The 19,308-nt window shown below is 45.6% G+C and overlaps 1 protein-coding gene across 7 annotated transcripts in view; it reads left to right on the top strand.

Annotated features, from left to right (window-relative positions):
* Positions 1-19,308, top strand: part of LOC139367882 (CSC1-like protein 2) — a 96,410-nt gene that overhangs the window by 49,679 nt on the left and 27,423 nt on the right. For all 7 annotated transcript variants that reach the window (XM_071106235.1, XM_071106238.1, XM_071106234.1 and 4 more), the window contains 4 exons: positions 9,697-9,850; positions 11,427-11,533; positions 16,950-17,036; positions 19,053-19,118. In XM_071106235.1, the coding sequence (XP_070962336.1) occupies positions 9,697-9,850; positions 11,427-11,533; positions 16,950-17,036; positions 19,053-19,118 (414 nt within the window). The remainder of the gene's footprint in view (positions 1-9,696; positions 9,851-11,426; positions 11,534-16,949; positions 17,037-19,052; positions 19,119-19,308) is intronic.

A 19,308-nucleotide genomic window follows, 5' to 3' on the forward strand; every position in this document is an offset into this window, starting at 1 on the left:
CCTCTGGGGAACTTAATGTGTTATGTCACCACCAGACATCCTGTTGTAAAGAAATACTTCTGGTTAGACAGCAGTTCTCCTGAGTGCGTTATGTCACCACCAGACATCCTGTTGTAAAGAAATACTTCTGGTTAGACAGCAGTTCTCCTGAGTGCGTTATGTCACCACCAGACATCCTGTTGTAAAGAAATACTTCTGGTTAGACAGCAGTTCTCCTGAGTGCGTTATGTCACCACCAGACATCCTGTTGTAAAGAAATACTTCTGGTTAGACAGCAGTTCTCCTGAGTGCGTTATGTCACCACCAGACATCCTGTTGTAAAGAAATACTTCTGGTTAGACAGCAGTTCTCCTGAGTGCGTTATGTCACCACCAGACATGCTGTTGTAAAGAAATACTTCTGGTTAGACAGCAGTTCTCCTGAGTGCGTTATGTCACCACCAGACATGCTGTTGTAAAGAAATACTTCTGGTTAGACAGCAGTTCTCCTGAGTGCGTTATGACGCCACCAGACATCCTGTTGTAAAGAAATACTTCTGGTTAGACAGCAGTTCTCCTGAGTGACGCCACCAGACATCCTGTTGTAAAGAAATACTTCTGGTTAGACAGCAGTTCTCCTGAGTGCGTTATGACGCCAGATATACCCCAGGTATATTTCACTTGGATACATGTAGATCAGGGATGGGCAACTGCCACCTTATATACACACCTTAGCCAAGAAGTTTACATACACCTTAGCCAAGAGGTTTACACACACCTTAGCCAAGAGGTTTACACACACCTTAGCCAAGAGGTTTACACACACCTTAGCCAAGAGGTTTACACACACCTTAGCCAAGAGGTTTACACACACCTTAGCCAAGAGGTTTACATACACCTTAGCCAAGAGGTTTACACACGCCTTAGCCAAGAGGTTTACACACACCTTAGCCAAGAGGTTTACATACACCTTAGCCAAGAGGTTTACACACACCTTAGCCAAGAGGTTTACACACACCTTAGCCAAGAGGTTTACACACACCTTAGCCAAGAGGTTTACATACACCTTAGCCAAGAGGTTTACACACACCTTAGCCAAGAGGTTTACACACACCTTAGCCAAGAGGTTTACACACACCTTAGCCAAGAGGTTTACACACACCTTAGCCAAGAGGTTTACACACACCTTAGCCAAGAGGTTTACACACACCTTAGCCAAGAGGTTTACATACACCTTAGCCAAGAGGTTTACATACACCTTAGCCAAGAGGTTTACACACACCTTAGCCAAGAGGTTTACACACCTTAACCAAGAGGTTTACACACACCTTAGCCAAGAGGTTTACACACACCTTAGCCAAGAGGTTTACACACACCTTAGCCAAGAGGTTTACACACCTTAGCCAAGAGGTTTACACACCTTAGCCAAGAGGTTTACACACCTTAGCCAAGAGGTTTACACACCTTAGCCAAGAGGTTTACACACCTTAGCCAAGAGGTTTACACACCTTAGCCAAGAGGTTTACACACCTTAGCCAAGAAGTTTACACACCTTAGCCAAGAGGTTTACACACCTTAGCCAATAAGTTTACACACACCTTAGCCAAGAGGTTTACACACACCTTAGCCAAGAGGTTTACACACACCTTAGCCAAGAGGTTTACACACCTTAGCCAAGAGGTTTACACACCTTAGCCAAGAGGTTTACACACCTTAGCCAAGAGGTTTACACACACCTTAGCCAAGAGGTTTACACACACCTTAGCCAAGAAGTTTACACACACCTTAGCCAAGAGGTTTACACACACCTTAGCCAAGAGGTTTACACACACCTTAGCCAAGAGGTTTACACACACCTTAGCCAAGAGGTTTACACACACCTTAGCCAAGAGGTTTACATACACCTTAGCCAAGAGGTTTACACACACCTTAGCCAAGAGGTTTACATACACCTTAGCCAAGAGGTTTACATACACCTTAGCCAAGAGGTTTACACACACCTTAGCCAAGAGGTTTACACACACCTTAGCCAAGAGGTTTACACACACCTTAGCCAAGAGGTTTACACACACCTTAGCCAAGAGGTTTACACACACCTTAGCCAAATACATTTAAACTCATTTTTTTCTCTCACAATTCCCGACATTTAATCCTAGTAAAAAATGTCCTGTCTTAGGTCAGTTAGGATCACCACTTTATTTTAAGAATGTGGAATGTCAGAATAATAGTAGAGAGAATGATTTATTTCAGCTTTTATTTCTTTCATCACATTCCCATTGGGCCAGAAGTTTACATACACTCAATTAGTATTTGGTAGCATTGCCTTGAAATTGTTTAACTTGGGTCAAATGTTTTCGGGAAGCTTTCCCCGAGCTTCCCACAATAAGTTGGGTGAATTTTGGCCCATTCCTCCTGACAGAGCTGGTGTAACTGAGTCAGGTTTGTAGGCCTCCTTGTTCACATGATTTTTCAGTTCTGCCCACAAATGTTCTATGGGATTGAGGTCAGGGCTTTGTGATGGCCACTCCAATACCTTGACTTTGTTGTTCTTAAGCCATTTTGCCACAACTTTGGAAGTATGCTTGGGGTCATTGTCCATTTGGAAGACCCATTTGTGACCAAGCCTTAACTTTCCTGACTGATGTTTTGAGATGTTGCTTCAATGTATCCACCTAATTTTTCTACCTCATGATGCCATCTATTTTGTGAAGTGCACCAGTCCCTCCTGCAGCAAAGCACCCCCACAACATGATGCTGCCACCCCCGTGCTTGAGTGGCCCAGCCAGAGCCCGAACTTAAACCCGATCTAACGTGGGGGGGGGGGGACTCAGTCAGCCTCTCAATTTACTGTTGAGTATTGAAACAGTAGAATGCAGGAGGTGTAATTTAGAGATTTGGTGTTTCATCAGAAATTACTCAATTAGCCCTGTCAGCAAAACATTATTTGATTGGTAAATTTAGTCTAGCAGCCAGCTATCCAAACTTGTAGTAAGCATGGTTGAATTACCAACTGTGGTGTGTGGCTCATTGATCATTAGTTATCATTTTAAAAACTGTAAACATTTTACCTCCGCCCTATAGCAAAATGTGGAGAATTGCAGGAAATTAGGAGGGGAGGGGAAAATAATTTTGAACGGTCATCTGACTCGGAAACTCTGGCATCTTTCTTAGAGCTCTCACTTTCCGTCCTGAAGTTCACTGAGGTCATGACTTGACCTCGTTTTTTTCCCCCCAGAGTTCCCAGTTTTCTTGAAAGCACCATGATTATCATATGCAGGTACCATCAGTCCAGTAAAAAAAATGTTAAAAAAGGAAATTATTTGCACGTTATTTCAATTTATGTAGGCCTGTGCCTCGCAAATGCTACACCAACTGATCTACAGCATTTTATTATCAAAGCTTGAGTCCTGAAATATAATATGATCTGAGAAGAACAATATTGGCAGGCCAGGCATATAGCCAATATGCTGTGATAATGTATTAGACCAGGCACATAGCCAATATGCTGTGATAATGTATTAGACCAGGCATATAGCCAATATGCTTTGATAATGTATTAGACCAGGCACATAGCCAATATGCTGTGATAATGTATTAGACCAGGCACATAGCCAATATGCTGTGATAATGTATTAGACCAAGCATATAGCCACTATGATGTGATAATGTATTAGACCAGGCATATAGCCAATATGCTGTGATAATGTATTCGGGCTACTGCACACCTCATTCCTACAGAACGGTTTTTATTGGATTAATGTAAAAAATATATATATATTTTTTTTTAACAAAATATCTGAGTGGACTGACTGCTTTCTTTTTGACTGCGGAAGTGATCTTGACTCGTGACAACTGGCCACTGGTGTAGATGATTAGCTAACTGCTGAGTGCTGGTATCAGATTACCCCACAGCTGAGACTGTGCATATCTGGCGTGGTCTGTTGGTGTCAGCCTCAGTCCTGTATGTATGTGAAGGGTCATGGAGTGGAAATCAAGCCCCTCTCGGCCAGAGCTATTCAAATCTTCTCAAGTACAAGAGGTTGTGACCATTTATTCTTCGTGTTAAAACTGCCATTTTACTTTCACCCATTTTCCCTTTAAAACGAGAAGAAGAAAAATAACTCGTCATTTTACAACTCAGGATAATCGTTCAATCACGTTAGTTTGACTACTTGGGCCGGGAAACCCTTTAAATCAAATCAAAGTTTATTAGTCACGTGCGCCGAATACAACGGGTGTAGGTAGACCTTACAGTGAAAGGCTGAATACAACAAGTGTAGTAGACCTCACAGTGAAATGCTGAATACAACAGGTGTAGTAGACCTTACAGTGAAATGCTGAATACAACAGGTGTAGTAGACCTTACAGTGAAATGCTGAATACAACAGGTGTAGTAGACCTTACAGTGAAAGGCTGAATACAACAGGTGTAGTAGACCTTACAGTGAAATGCTGAATACAACAGGTGTAGTAGACCTTACAGTGAAATGCTGAATACAACGGGTGTAGTAGACCTTACAGTGAAATGCTGAATACAACAGGTGTAGTAGACCTCACAGTGAAATGCTGAATACAACAGGTGTAGTAGACCTTACAGTGAAATGCTGAATACAACAGGTGTAGTAGACCTTACAGTGAAATGCTGAATACAACAGGTGTAGTAGACCTTACAATGAAAGGCTGAATACAACAGGTGTAGTAGACCTTACAGTGAAATGCTGAATACAACAGGTGTAGTAGACCTTACAGTGAAATGCTGAATACAACGGGTGTAGTAGACCTCACAGTGAAATGCTGAATACAACAGGTGTAGTAGACCTTACAGTGAAATGCTGAATACAACAGGTGTAGTAGACCTTACAGTGAAAGGCTGAATACAACAGGTGTAGTAGACCTCACAGTGAAATGCTGAATACAACAGGTGTAGTAGACCTTACAGTGAAATGCTGAATACAACAGGTGTAGTAGACCTCACAGTGAAATGCTGAATACAACAGGTGTAGTAGACCTTACAGTGAAATGCTGAATACAACAGGTGTAGTAGACCTCACAGTGAAATGCTGAATACAACAGGTGTAGTAGACCTCACAGTGAAATGCTGAATACAACAGGTGTAGTAGACCTTACAGTGAAATGCTGAATACAACAGGTGTAGTAGACCTCACAGTGAAATGCTGAATACAACAGGTGTAGTAGACCTCACAGTGAAATGCTGAATACAACAGGTGTAGTAGACCTCACAGTGAAATGTTGAATACAACAGGTGTAGTAGACCTTACAGTGAAATGCTGAATACAACAGGTGTAGTAGACCTCACAGTGAAATACTGAATACAACAGGTGTAGTAGACCTTACAGTGAAATGCTGAATACAACAGGTGTAGTAGACCTCACAGTGAAATGCTGAATACAACAGGTGTAGTAGACCTTACATTAAAAGGCTGAATACAACAGGTGTAGTAGACCTCACAGTGAAATGCTGAATACAACAGGTGTAGTAGACCTCACAGTGAAATGCTGAATACAACAGGTTTAGTAGACCTCACAGTGAAATGCTGAATACAACAGGTGTAGTAGACCTCACAGTGAAATGCTGAATACAACAGGTGTAGTAGACCTTACAGTGAAATGCTGAATACAACAGGTGTAGTAGACCTTACAGTGAAATGCTGAATACAACAGGTGTAGTAGACCTCACAGTGAAATGCTGAATACAACAGGTGTAGTAGACCTCACAGTGAAATGCTGAATACAACAGGTGTAGTAGACCTCACAGTGAAATGCTGAATACAACAGGTGTAGTAGACCTTACAGTGAAATGCGGAATACAACAGGTGTAGTAGACCTCACAGTGAAATGCTGAATACAACAGGTGTAGTAGACATTACAGTGAAATGCTGAATACAACAGGTGTAGTAGACCTTACAGTGAAATGCTGAATACAACAGGTGTAGTAGACCTCACAGTGAAATGCTGAATACAACAGGTGTAGACTTCACAGTGAAATGCTGAATACAACAGGTGTAGACTTCACAGTGAAATGCTTACTTAGATGGCCAACAATGCAGTTTTAAGAAGACCCCCCCCCCCCCCCTCCCCCAAATAGAGATATGAATAACAAATAATTAAACAGCAGTAAATAAAAATAGCAAGGAAGTACCGGTCAATGTGTTACGGTACAGAGTCAATGTGGAGGCTATATACAGGGTGTTACGGTACAGAGTCAATGTGGAGGCTATATACAGGGTGTTACGGTACAGAGTCAATGTGGAGGCTATATACAGGGGGTACCGGTACAGAGTCAATGTGGAGGCTATATACAGGGTGTTACGGTACAGAGTCAATGTGGAGGCTATATACAGGGTGTTACGGTACAGAGTCAATGTGGAGGCTATATACAGGGGGTATCAGTACAGAGTCCATGTGGAGGCTATATACAGGAGGTACCGGTACAGAGTCAACGTGGAGGCTATATACAGGGTATTACGGTACAGAGTCAGTGTGGAGGCTATATACAGGGTATTACGGTACAGAGTCAATGTGGAGGCTATATACAGGGTGTTACGGTACAGAGTCAGTGTGGAGGCTATATACAGGGTGTTACGGTACAGAGTCAATGTGGAGGCTATATACAGGGTGTTACGGTACAGAGTCAATGTGGAGGCTATATACAGGGTGTTACGGTACAGAGTCAATGTGGAGGCTATATACAGGGTATTACGGTACAGAGTCAATGTGGAGGCTATATACAGGGTGTTACGGTACAGAGTCAATGTGGAGGCTATATACAGGGTATTACGGTACAGAGTCAATGTGGAGGCTATATACAGGGTGTACCGGTACAGAGTCAATGTGGAGGCTATATACAGGGGGTACCGGTACAGAGTCAATGTGGAGGCTATATACAGGGGGTACCGGTACAGAGTCAATATGGAGGCTATATACAGGGTGTTACGGTACAGAGTCAATGTGGAGGCTATATACAGGGGGTACCGGTACAGAGTCAATGTGGAGGCTATATACAGGGGGTACCGGTACAGAGTCAATGTGGAGGCTATATACAGGGGGTACCGGTACAGAGTCAATGTGGAGGCTATATACAGGGTGTACCGGTACAGAGTCAATGTGGAGGCTATATACAGGGTGTTACGGTACAGAGTCAATGTGGAGGCTATATACAGGGTGTTACGGTACAGAGTCAATGTGGAGGCTATATACAGGGTGTTACGGTACAGAGTCAATGTGGAGGCTATATACAGGGTGTTACGGTACAGAGTCAGTGTGAGGGGGCACCGGTTAGTCAAGGTAATTGAGGTAATACAGTTGAAGTCAGAAGTTTACATACACCTTACGTTGAAGTCATGTGAATCAAAATAATAATTTGTGAATCGTGAACATTTTTTGGGGGAAAAAAATATTAGATGTAGCCTTTTATTTTGGATTATTCAAATCTTGTTTTGGAGACACTTCCAGTTGATTTGTAAATAAAATCTATGAGACATTGTGACTCAATAGATTCTCGTCAGCCTGCAAAGTAAACACTTCTAAGGTAAATATGACTGAACTAGAAAAGCGGACTTGCTTCAGCTGAACTAAAAGATGTGTTGCCAACCATATCCATTTCATCTTTGATGTATTGAATGAGAAAATTATTTCAGAAGGTATAAAACGTATTTGGTTGTAATGTTTTACATCAAGGGTGGTCACCCTTCCCCCAGGAGAGATAATGGGTGGTTAACCACCCCCCAGGAGAGATAATGGGTGGTTAACCACCCCCCAGGAGAGAGAATGGGTGGTTAACCACCCCCCAGGAGAGAGAATGGGTGGTTAACACCCCCCCAGGAGAGATAATGGGTGGTTAACCACCCCCCATGAGAGATAATGGGTGGTTAACTATCTTCCAGGATAGATAATGGGTTTTCAACCACCCCCCGGGAGAGATAATGGGTGGTCACCCACCCTCCGGGAGAGATAATGGGTGATCAACCACCCCCCAGGAGAGATAATGGGTGGTCAACCACCCCCCAGGAGAGATAATGAGTGGTCAGTGTTACTGTAATTTAATGATGCCAATGTGTTTTCATTAATTGAAAACCCTTAATCTATTTTATGAGAATTTTTAAGATTCTTGATTGCATAAAATAGACGGAGACCAGTCATTTCAATAATAGGTAACAGAATTTATTCTCGGAGCGCGCTGCCACTTAACCACGAACAACAGTTTATATACAGATCATGATGTCATTTCATTGCTTAACAGAAACCCCTCCTCTCGACTGGGACAAAGTGAGGTGAAAAGTTCATTCTAACTTACTAACACACTCCCAGGTAACTTTTGACCCCTCAACATTATCGATCACCACTGAGCTGACAGTTCTAATTAACAGAAAACCTAGGAATGCACTCACTGTCTTATCTTAAACACCCCAGGGCTCAGTTTCGTCGGTTCAACCATAGGTTATTGACCTTATCTGTTTACACAGTCCACTTCTTTCTTCCTAGTTGGAATGGTGTTCATTAACTTTAATTACTCCTTGTCTGTGTCAAACAATCCCGTTTTATGAACTCATATTGTTAATCAGATATAATAAAACAGAGTGTAAGTTTACTTAATTACAGTTCCATTTAAAATTATTTGTTCAGTCATTTAATCATAATTTTACCAACAGTCAACCACCCCCCAGGAGAGATAATGGGTTGTCAACCCCCCCCCCCCCCCCCCCCCCCCCCCAGGAGAGGTAATGGGTGTACAGGCTTTTACTCCAGTCCCCCTCTAACCTTGATAAACTGTCTCTGATATGTTGGAGTAGGGCTGGATCAAAAGCCTGCACACCCAGCAGCTTGACACACGTGTGTTTTATACGGTTGTCTAACAGATATTCTACTTTGTGAAGGGCACCAATCAATCATTGTTCCTCAGACCACTCCATCCTGCCGCTCCTCTTCATTCAGGATTATCCGTAATCATGGTAGTATCCACATTAATGTAGAAGTGTTTAGAGTCAATAAAAGTGACTCCAAAATGACACAATACATTATTTACCTTTTTTTGGGTGGGGGAGTCAAGAAAGTATCTGAAACAACCAAAACAAACAGCAAATGCATCCAACAACTTTGTAGAGTCACAAGTTTGATGTAGTGATTGGGTGCTAGGAATATGGGACCAGACACTAAACTTCTATATACTTTAATACACATATCAGTGATACTTTTGGTCCTCTAAAATGGGGGGGGGGGGGACTAGGTACAAAAAGTGGTGTAATTTCTGGATGGATGAAAATACCTTACAATTAAAGCTGACAGTCTGCACTTTAACCTCATAGTCATTGTATTTTCCAATCCAAAGTGCTGGAGTGCAGAGACAAAACAACACAAATGTGTCACTGTCCCAATAATTACAGAGGACTCCGTATGTATATAGAGACGCAGACTATTGTTGGTCATGGAAATTTGGTTAAAAGTCATGGAGAAGTAATGGATTTTTAAAAACGTTTCAATCTGTGAAAATGTGTATGAACCCTGTATAGGACGATAATGTTGTGTTCTATATTGATAGATTGACCTCTCCTCTCCTGGTTTCTCCCAGGGAGCATCTGGGTTCCCCTGGTTATTGATTGATTGATATATTGACCTGTCCTCTCCTGGTTTCTCCCAAGGAGCATCTGGGTTCCCCTGGTGATTGATTGATTGATTGACCTGTCCTCTCCTGGTTTCTCCCAGGGAGCATCTGTCAGTAGGAGGGTTCCCCTGGTGGCTGAGATGCTTCATCATCAACTGTATCCTCTTCCTCCTCCTCTTCTTCCTCACAACCCCCGCCATCATCATCTCCACCATGGACAAGTTCAACGTCACCAAGCCTGTCGAGTACCTCAACGTGAGTCACCTTTGGCCTCTCTTTCTGAAGCTCAAGAGGTTGAATGTCAGGATGTGTCCCAAACAGCACCCTATTCCCTATTTAGTGCACCCTATTCCCTATTTTGGTGCACCCTATTCCCTATTTAGTGCACCCTATTCCCTATTTAGTGCACCCTATTCCCTATTTAGTGCACCCTATTCCCTGTTTGGTGCACCCTATTCCCTATTTGGTGCACCCTATTCCCTATTTGGTGCACCCTATTCCCTATTTGGTGCACCCTATTTCTTATTCGGTGCACCCTATTTCCTATTTGGTGCACCCTATTCCCTATTTGGTGCACCCTATTCCCTATTTGGTGCACCCTATTCCCTATTTAGGCCACCCTATTCCCTATTTAGTGCAACCTATTCCCTATTTAGTGCACTATATAAGGGAAAAAAGTGCCATTTGGGATGCAGATCAGTTTGACCCTTTTCACACGACTGAATCAAGCCTCCACCGGACTGGTTACACACCCACCGTGCTGTAACTGAGCTGGACAGGAGCCAGCAGAGTATGGTTTGGTTGACACGACAGTGGAAAAAGGGGCATTAGTCTGTGTACTATAACTAACCTTAACTGTTAACCTTCATCTGCAATATTCCCCCCCTCCATCCTCTACCTCTGTTCCTCGTCCTCTACCACTCTTCCTCATCCTCTACCTCTCCTCCCTTTCTTCCTCATCCTCTACCTCTCCTCCCTTTCTTCATCCTGTACCTCTCCTCCCTCTTCCTCTCCTTCCTCTCTACCTCTCTTCCTCATCCTCCACCACTTTCCCTCATCCTCTACCTTTCTTCCTCATCCTCTACCTTTCTTCCTCATCCTCTACCTTTCTTCCTCATCCTCTACCTTTCTTCCTCATCCTCTACCTTTCTTCCTCATCATCTACCTCTCCTCCCTTTCTTCCTCATCCTCTACCTCTCCTCCCTTTCTTCTTCATCCTGTACCTCTCCTCCCTCTTCCTCTCCTTCCTCTCTTCCTCATCCTCCACCACTTTCCCTCATCCTCCACCTCTCTACCTCTCTTCCTCATCCTCTACCTTTCTTCCTCATCCTCTACCTTTCTTCCTCATCCTCTACCTTTCTTCCTCATCCTCTACCTTTCTTCCTCATCCTCTACCTTTCTTCCTCATCCTCTACCTTTCTTCCTCATCCTCTACCTTTCTTCCTCATCCTCTACCTCTCCTCCCTTTCTTCCTCATCCTCTACCTCTCCTCCCTTTCTTCCTCATCCTCTACCTCTCTCCCTCTCTACCTCTCTCCCTCATCCTCTACCTCTCCTCTCTACCTCTCTCCCTCATCCTCTACCTCTCTCCCTCATCCTCTACCACTCTCCCCATCCTCTACCTCTCTCCCTCATCCTCTACCTCTCTCCCTCATCCTCCACCTCTCCTTCCCCTCCTCCCTCTCTTCCTATCCTTCCCCTCCTCCCTCTCTTCCTCTCCTTCCCCTCCTCCCTCTCTTCCTCTCCTTCCCTTCCTCCCTCTCTCCCTCTCCTTCCCCTCCTCCCTCTCTCCCTCTCCTTCCCCTCCTCGTTCTCTTCCTCTCCTCCTCCAGAACCCCATTGTGACCCAGTTCTTCCCCACCCTGCTGCTGTGGGCCTTCTCCGCCCTGCTACCCACCATCGTGTACTACTCTGCCTTCTTCGAGGCCCACTGGACACGGTACCACTCTCTCTCACTCACACACACACTGGACACGGTACCACTCTCTCTCACTCACACACACACTGGACACGGTACCATTCTCTCTCACTCACACACACACTGGACACGGTACCATTCTCTCTCACTCACACACACACTGGACACGGTACCATTCTCTCTCACTCATACACACACTGGACACGGTACCATTCTCTCTCACTCATACACACACTGGACACGGTACCATTCTCTCTCACTCACACACACACTGGACACGGTACCATTCTCTCTCACTCATACACACACTGGACACGGTACCATTCTCTCTCACTCACACACACACTGGACACGGTACCATCTCACTCATACACACACTGGACACGGACTCACACACACACTGGACACGGTACCATTCTCTCTGACTCACACACACACTGGACACGGTACCATTCTCTCTCACTCATACACACACTGGACACGGTACCATTCTCTCTCACTCACACACACACTGGACACGGTACCATTCTCTCTCACTCATACACACACTGGACACGGTACCATTCTCTCTCACTCATACACACACTGGACACGGTCCATACTCCATACTCTTACAGTTGGTGCTGGGTGACCATGGCCTCCATACTCTATACTCTTACAGTTGGTGCTGGGTGACCAAGGCCTCCATTCTCTTACAGTTGGTGCTGGGTGACCATGGCCTCTATACTCTTACAGTTGGTGTTGGGTGACCATGGCCTCCATACTCTTACAGTTGGTGCTGGGTGACCATGGCCTCTATACTCTTACAGTTGGTGTTGGGTGACCATGGCCTCCATACTTTTACAGTTGGTGCTGGGTGACCATGGCCTCTATACTCTTACCGTTGGGGCTGGGTGACCATGGCCTCTATACTCTTACAGTTGGTGCTGGGGGACCATGGCCTCCATACTCTTATAGTTGGTGCTGGGGGACCATGGCCTCCATACTCTTATAGTTGGTGCTGGGGGACCATGGCCTCTATACTCTTACAGTTGGTGCTGGGTGACCATGGCCTCTATACTCTTACAGTTGGTGCTGGGTGACCATGGCCTCTATACTCTTACAGTGGGTGTTGGGTGACCATGGCCTCCATACTCTTACAGTTGGTGTTGGTTGACCATGGCCTCTATACTCTTACAGTTGGTGCTGGGTGACCATGGCCTCTATACTCTTACAGTTGGTGTTGGGTGACCATGGCCTCCATACTCTTACAGTTGGTGTTGGGTGACCATGGCCTCCATACTCTTACAGTTGGTGCTGGGTGACCATGGCCTCTATACTCTTACCGTTGGGGCTGGGTGACCATGGCCTCTATACTCTTACCGTTGGTGCTGGGTGACCATGGCCTCTATACTCTTACCGTTGGTGTTGGGTGACCATGGCCTCCATACTCTATACTCTTACAGTTGGTGCTGGGTGACCATGGCCTCCATACTCCATACTCTTACCTCTAGGCTTCACTGCTGTAAAGTGACCCAGGCGTCACGGCTGTAAAGTGACCTCTAGGCTTCACGGTTGTAAAATGGCCCAGGCGTCACGGCTGTAAAGTGACCCAGGCTTCCCAGCTGTAAACCAGTGTGGCGATGCCAATGGCTTGATAGACGGCGACTTTGTTGTAGGAGGCGGATATCCCTGTTTTGGAAGACCCTGTGTCTGAGTTTCCAGAAGGCAGCTGATGATTGCTTGATCCTGTTTTGAATTTCGAGGTCGATGCTGCGATCTTCCGAGAGGATGCTACCCAGATGTTTGAATGACGAGACTATTGCCAGTGAACCATTGTGTTCAATGGTGAAGACAAGCAATGGTGGGTGGAGGGCTGGATCTCCATTGGAAGACCACCTCTGTCTTAGTGGTGTTGATTGACAGTCCCATCCTGCTATAGACCCTCACAGACGCTACAAGGACGGACTGAAGGTCTTCCGGAGTGTGGGCCACAAGAGCACAGTCATCAACATACTGCAGCTCAAGAACCCGCTCCGTCAAAACCTTGGTGGTTGCTTGGAGCCTCCTGATGTTGAATAGGTTTCCATCCAGCCTGAACTCCACCACAACACTGCTGCTGTCCTCAAACTCTTTGTGGAGATGCTGGGTGACACATAGGAGGAAGATGATGAAGAGGACAGGTGCCAACATACACCCCTGCCTCACATCGATGCTTACTACAAAGGGCATAGACGCTTGCCCTCCTATGGCCACCCGAGCCATCATCCCATCATGGAACTGGCAAAGGATGTTGACACATTTGCTGGACAGACCAATTTGAGTAGAATGCCCCATAGCAGTTCCCTGCTCACAGTGTGGAAGGCCATGAAAAGGTCCTGATGTTTTTCAGCAGTAACCTCCCTTCTTCAGTAGCTCTGCTCAGGATGCTGTCAACAGTAACCCCCCTTCTTCAGTAGCTCTGCTCATGATGCTGTCAGCAGTAACCTCCCTTCTTCAGTAGCTCTGCCAGGATGCTGTCAGCAGTAACCTCCCTTCTTCAGTAGCTCTGCTCAGGATGCTGTCAGCAGTAACCTCCCTTCTTCAGTAGCTCTGCTCAGGATGCTGTCAGCAGGAACCTCCCTTCTTCAGTAGCTCTGCCGGGATGCTGTCAGCGCCACGAGCCTTGTTGTTCTTGAGGGAACGGATAGCTAATAACACCTCTTGGAAGTTTGGCGAATGGTTGAGGTCTTGAATGGATGGTCAGCCCACCTCATCAGGTTCTGGGTTTGGTGGGTCAGCCCACCTCATCGGGATCTGGTTTTGGTGGATCAAGAGAGTCAGACCATCAGCTGTTTTCAGGGGAGTGATGGAGTGATGGAGTGATTTCTAGGGCCATAGATAGCTTTAGCTGAGTTTGTAGAATTTTTTTTGTCAGCATACATTTTGATTTCCTGTGCCTTATTCATCCACCATTCGTTCTGCAGGGCATGCAAGGCTGTTTGCACTTTCTTGCGTGATGTACACCATTGCTGGCGGAGGGTAGCCCTTTCTGCTTTGTGCATATTGTCCAGTAAGGTTGTGATGGTGTTTGAGTGCTCATCGAACCAATCCTGATGTTTCCTACCTCCTGTAGCTAATGGAGAGGGCTTCTGCCTGAGAGCACTGAGCTGATAGATGCCCACTCCTGGGTCCATGGAATCCTCTGAGCTGATAGATGCCCACTTCTGGGTCCATGGGATTCTCTGAGCTGATAGATGCCCACTTCTGGGTCCATGGGATTCTCTGAGCTGATAGATGCCCACTTCTGGGTCCATGGGATTCTCTGAGCTCAGAAGAGGCTCATTCTCCCTCAGCCTTTCAGCGAGAGAGAGACGGAACTCATCCCTTACTGCAGCTTTCTCAAGCAGGGTACAGTGCAGTCAGCTCTTACTGGACTTCTGCGGGGGGGGGACGTATTCTCACCTGGAATTTAGCCAGCATTCCTCATGTCATGTGTCAGCAGGACGTTATTAGTGTCACATGTAGTCGATCAGGTGCCGGTGTTTGGAACGTGGGTTGCATCCATGATGTTTCATATTTGTTGTTCTGCTGGAACAAGGTGTTAGCAGTCTCGTGCCGTTCTCATTGAGCTGGACAACACCATGCCTACCCAGAACTCCACTCCATATCCGGTTGTTCTGTCCCACCCTAGCGTTGAAGTCACGCAGCAGAAAGATCTTGTCATTCCAGGCGATACGGTGAAGGGCCTTATCTAGTGACTGGTAGAAGCAGTCCTTCGCCTCATTTTCAGATGGTAACGTTGGTGCGTATGCACTGAGAAGAGTAGCATAACGCATCTTGGGGGATACGGAGAGACATAAATCTTTCACTTATACCGACAGGTGTTTGGGTGAGGCTGGGTAAAAGGAAGCTCTTAATTGCCAGTCCCACACCGTGCTGATGTTGTCCACCCAGAGGGTAACCTTTCCAGAAGAAAGTGTAACCTTCTCCTCCATCCTTCAGGGAACCTTCACCCAGGAACCTGGTCTCACTCAGGGCAGCAAGGTCAATATTGTAGCGCCTTAGTTATGCACCAATCAAAGCTGTTCTCCGATTGGGGTCTATCGTTTATTAACGTCAGTGTCCAGAAGAGTTCTGATGTTCCGTGTCGCCAGTTTCAGGGGAATTATTTTATTTCGCATTTTTTTCAACCGCTGAGTGGAACTCCCGATAGGTGTGTTGTAGCAGCCTATCTAGTGAGAGTGCAATTTCTAGGCCTCTCTCCAGCTGGGGTGAGCAGTGTGGCTCCTTAATAGGGCTGCTCAGTCACACAGGGGTCTGCCGAGAGCAGCTGCCAACTCCCAACTGCTGGCGACCCATAATAACCCTGCGTCGCTGGCATGCAGGGGGTCTGATTTTAAGGACTCCCGGTGCATTTACTCCTGCCCCCGTCACCAGACACCCCAACGCCGCCAGGCTTTGGTCCGGTTTCCGGTTTGATGGCTTCTCACCTTCTCACCGAGGTCAGAAGAGGATACCGGCGGCGCAAAGGAAGTTATTTAAAGTGCTGCTTGAGGGTGCACTCCTCCTGGGGGGGGGAAACCCAGGAGGACCAGTATCTTCCACAGCTGCAGGAGGCTGCCGGACCTCCAGTCTGTTGGCATCCGCCCGCCGCTCGCCGCCAGCACGCTGCTTTTCTCTCAGGGTGTGCTCCCCTAACTTTTAGTCGTACCAGACTAACCCACAAGGCAGTGGTTGATGGCTGCCAGGGCGTGTCCACACAGAGGTGGGCTTGTACAGATGCATCTCTGAGGCACACCGCAGCCCCGAGATCCCCTGCCGGGTTAGTCTGGAGTTTCAAGACAACCCGTTAACGTCGCGAGGAGGCACCGCGGGAGGCTTTGTACCGACAAGCGGAAACTGCATGAAGCTGCTCCCCAATGCACCACAAAGGGCTAGCCGGCGGCAGCGAGCTGTAAGCGAGAGTATGTAAGCACGTGGTAAGCGGGCGTTGTTGCAACTTACCTCTTCCTAGACACTACTGCACTAGACAAGGTCACATGCACCCTGCTGTTGCCTGGCGACACACACAAACACTGGACCTGGTACAACTCTCCTAAAGACACTCGCACTGTTTCCTGTGTGTACAGTATTGGAGTGGACATCAGTGGATGTTTGTGTGTGTACAGTATTGGAGTGGACATCGGGAGAGGTTTTCCTGTGTGTACAGTATTGGAGTGGACATCAGTGGATGTTTGTGTGCTGTGTATATATAATGAATGAAGAGCTACATTATATCATTAACTAAGTATTCTCTGTTGCCACCTAGTTAGCCTGGTCCCAGATCTGGTTGGTGCTGTCTTTCCAACTCCTATGGTCCAGTATGTAGGAATTTGGCAAACCAGCACAAACTGATCTGGGACCTGTCTTACCTGGTAGAGCCACACAGAGAGCTGTTTGTATGTAATGTTGATTGTTTTGACTTGTATTCTAATAGGTCTGGAGAGAACAGGACCACCATGCATAAATGTTACACCTTCCTCATCTTTATGGTCTTACTGCTGCCCTCTCTAGGACTCAGCAGGTACTACATGTATTTTTTAAAATTATTAATAACATTTTTTTATTTTTTATTTCACCTTTTATTTAACCAGGTAGGCTAGTTGAGAACACCTTTATTTAACCAGGTAGGCTAGTTGAGAACACCTTTATTTAACCAGGTAGGCCAGTTGAGAACACCTTTATTTAACCAGGTAGGCTAGTTGAGAACACCTTTATTTAACCAGGTAGGCTAGTTGAGAACACCTTTATTTAACCAGGTAGGCTAGTTGAGAACACCTTTATTTAACCAGGTAGGCTAGTTGAGAACATCTTTATTTAACCAGGTAGGCTAGTTGAGAACACCTTTATTTAACCAGGTAGGCTAGTTGAGAACACCTTTATTTAACCAGGTAGGCTAGTTGAGAACACCTTTATTTAACCAGGTAGGCTAGTTGAGAACACCTTTATTTAACCAGGTAGGCTAGTTGAGAACACCTTTATTTAACCAGGTAGGCTAGTTGAGAACACCTTTATTTAACCAGGTAGGCTAGTTGAGAACACCTTTATTTAACCAGGTAGGCTAGTTGAGAACACCTTTATTTAACCAGGTAGGCTAGTTGAGAACACCTTTATTTAACCAGGTAGGCTAGTTGAGAACACCTTTATTTAACCAGGTAGGCTAGTTGAGAACACCTTTATTTAACCAGGTAGGCTAGTTGAGAACACCTTTATTTAACCAGGTAGGCTAGTTGAGAACACCTTTATTTAACCAGGTAGGCTAGTTGAGAACACCTTTATTTAACCAGGTAGGCTAGTTGAGAACACCTTTATTTAACCAGGTAGGCTAGTTGAGAACACCTTTATTTAACCAGGTAGGCTAGTTGAGAACACCTTTATTTAACCAGGTAGGCTAGTTGAGAACACCTTTATTTAACCAGGTAGGCTAGTTGAGAACACCTTTATTTAACCAGGTAGGCTAGTTGAGAACACCTTTATTTAACCAGGTAGGCTAGTTGAGAACACCTTTATTTAACCAGGTAGGCTAGTTGAGAACACCTTTATTTAACCAGGTAGGCTAGTTGAGAACACCTTTATTTAACCAGGTAGGCTAGTTGAGAACACCTTTATTTAACCAGGTAGGCTAGTTGAGAACACCTTTATTTAACCAGGTAGGCTAGTTGAGAACACCTTTATTTAACCAGGTAGGCTAGTTGAGAACACCTTTATTTAACCAGGTAGGCTAGTTGAGAACACCTTTATTTAACCAGGTAGGCTAGTTGAGAACACCTTTATTTAACCAGGTAGGCTAGTTGAGAACACCTTTATTTAACCAGGTAGGCTAGTTGAGAACACCTTTATTTAACCAGGTAGGCTAGTTGAGAACACCTTTATTTAACCAGGTAGGCTAGTTGAGAACACCTTTATTTAACCAGGTAGGCAAGTTGAGAACAAGTTCTCATTTACAGCTGCGACCTGGCCAAGATTAAGCAAAGCAGTTCGAGACAAACAACAACACAGAGTTACACATGGAGTAAACAAATATATATATATATATATATAAAAGTAGGCATACATTTGACAGAGATGTGGTCCCGGGAATCGAACCCACTATCCTGGCGTTGCTACAACGTTTTGGGACAGTTTCCCGAACACAGATCCTGGCCTATCCATGAACCAAAATGTTCTTTCAATGGAACTTTCAATCCTATAAGAAGCCGTGTATGAGCCAGGCATAGCCCATAGGGCAAGGAGCCTATCTCCTGTTTCTGTAGTGAGACGGCTTGATGTACCAGGACACCCCCTAGACAGGACACTAGTCTATCTCCTGTTTCTGTAGTGAGACGGCTTGATGTACCAGGACACCCCCTGGACAGGGCACTGGTCTATCACAGGGCCTTACCCACAATCCACCTCCTTAATGCTGAGTGCCAAGCAGATTCACATCATGTCCCATTTTTTTGAGTGTTTAGAGTCTGTCCCTTTATGGTCCCATGGACTCTAATATGATCATTATACTCCAATTCCTCTGACAACTGAACTGTTTCCTTCTTCCTTCCAGTCTGGACGTTTTCTTCCGATGGCTGTTTGACAAGCGCTTCCTGGCTGACGCTGCCGTGAGGTTTGAGTAAGTAGCAGTTTCTAGTTCCTCTCTATGTTTCTTCCTAGATTCCTAGGTTCCTAGGTTCCTAGGTTCCCGCCATCTAGGGAGCTTTGAGCCTTTACCTTGTGCACTGTGGTCTCTGCTGTCCAACGTTCTGGCTCGTCGGGCTACGTTCTGGCTCGTCGGGCCACGTCCTGGCTCGTCGGGCTACGTT

Source organism: Oncorhynchus clarkii, chromosome 16 (genome assembly GCF_045791955.1).
Source record: "Oncorhynchus clarkii lewisi isolate Uvic-CL-2024 chromosome 16, UVic_Ocla_1.0, whole genome shotgun sequence".
Taxonomy (NCBI): Eukaryota; Metazoa; Chordata; class Actinopteri; order Salmoniformes; family Salmonidae; genus Oncorhynchus; species Oncorhynchus clarkii.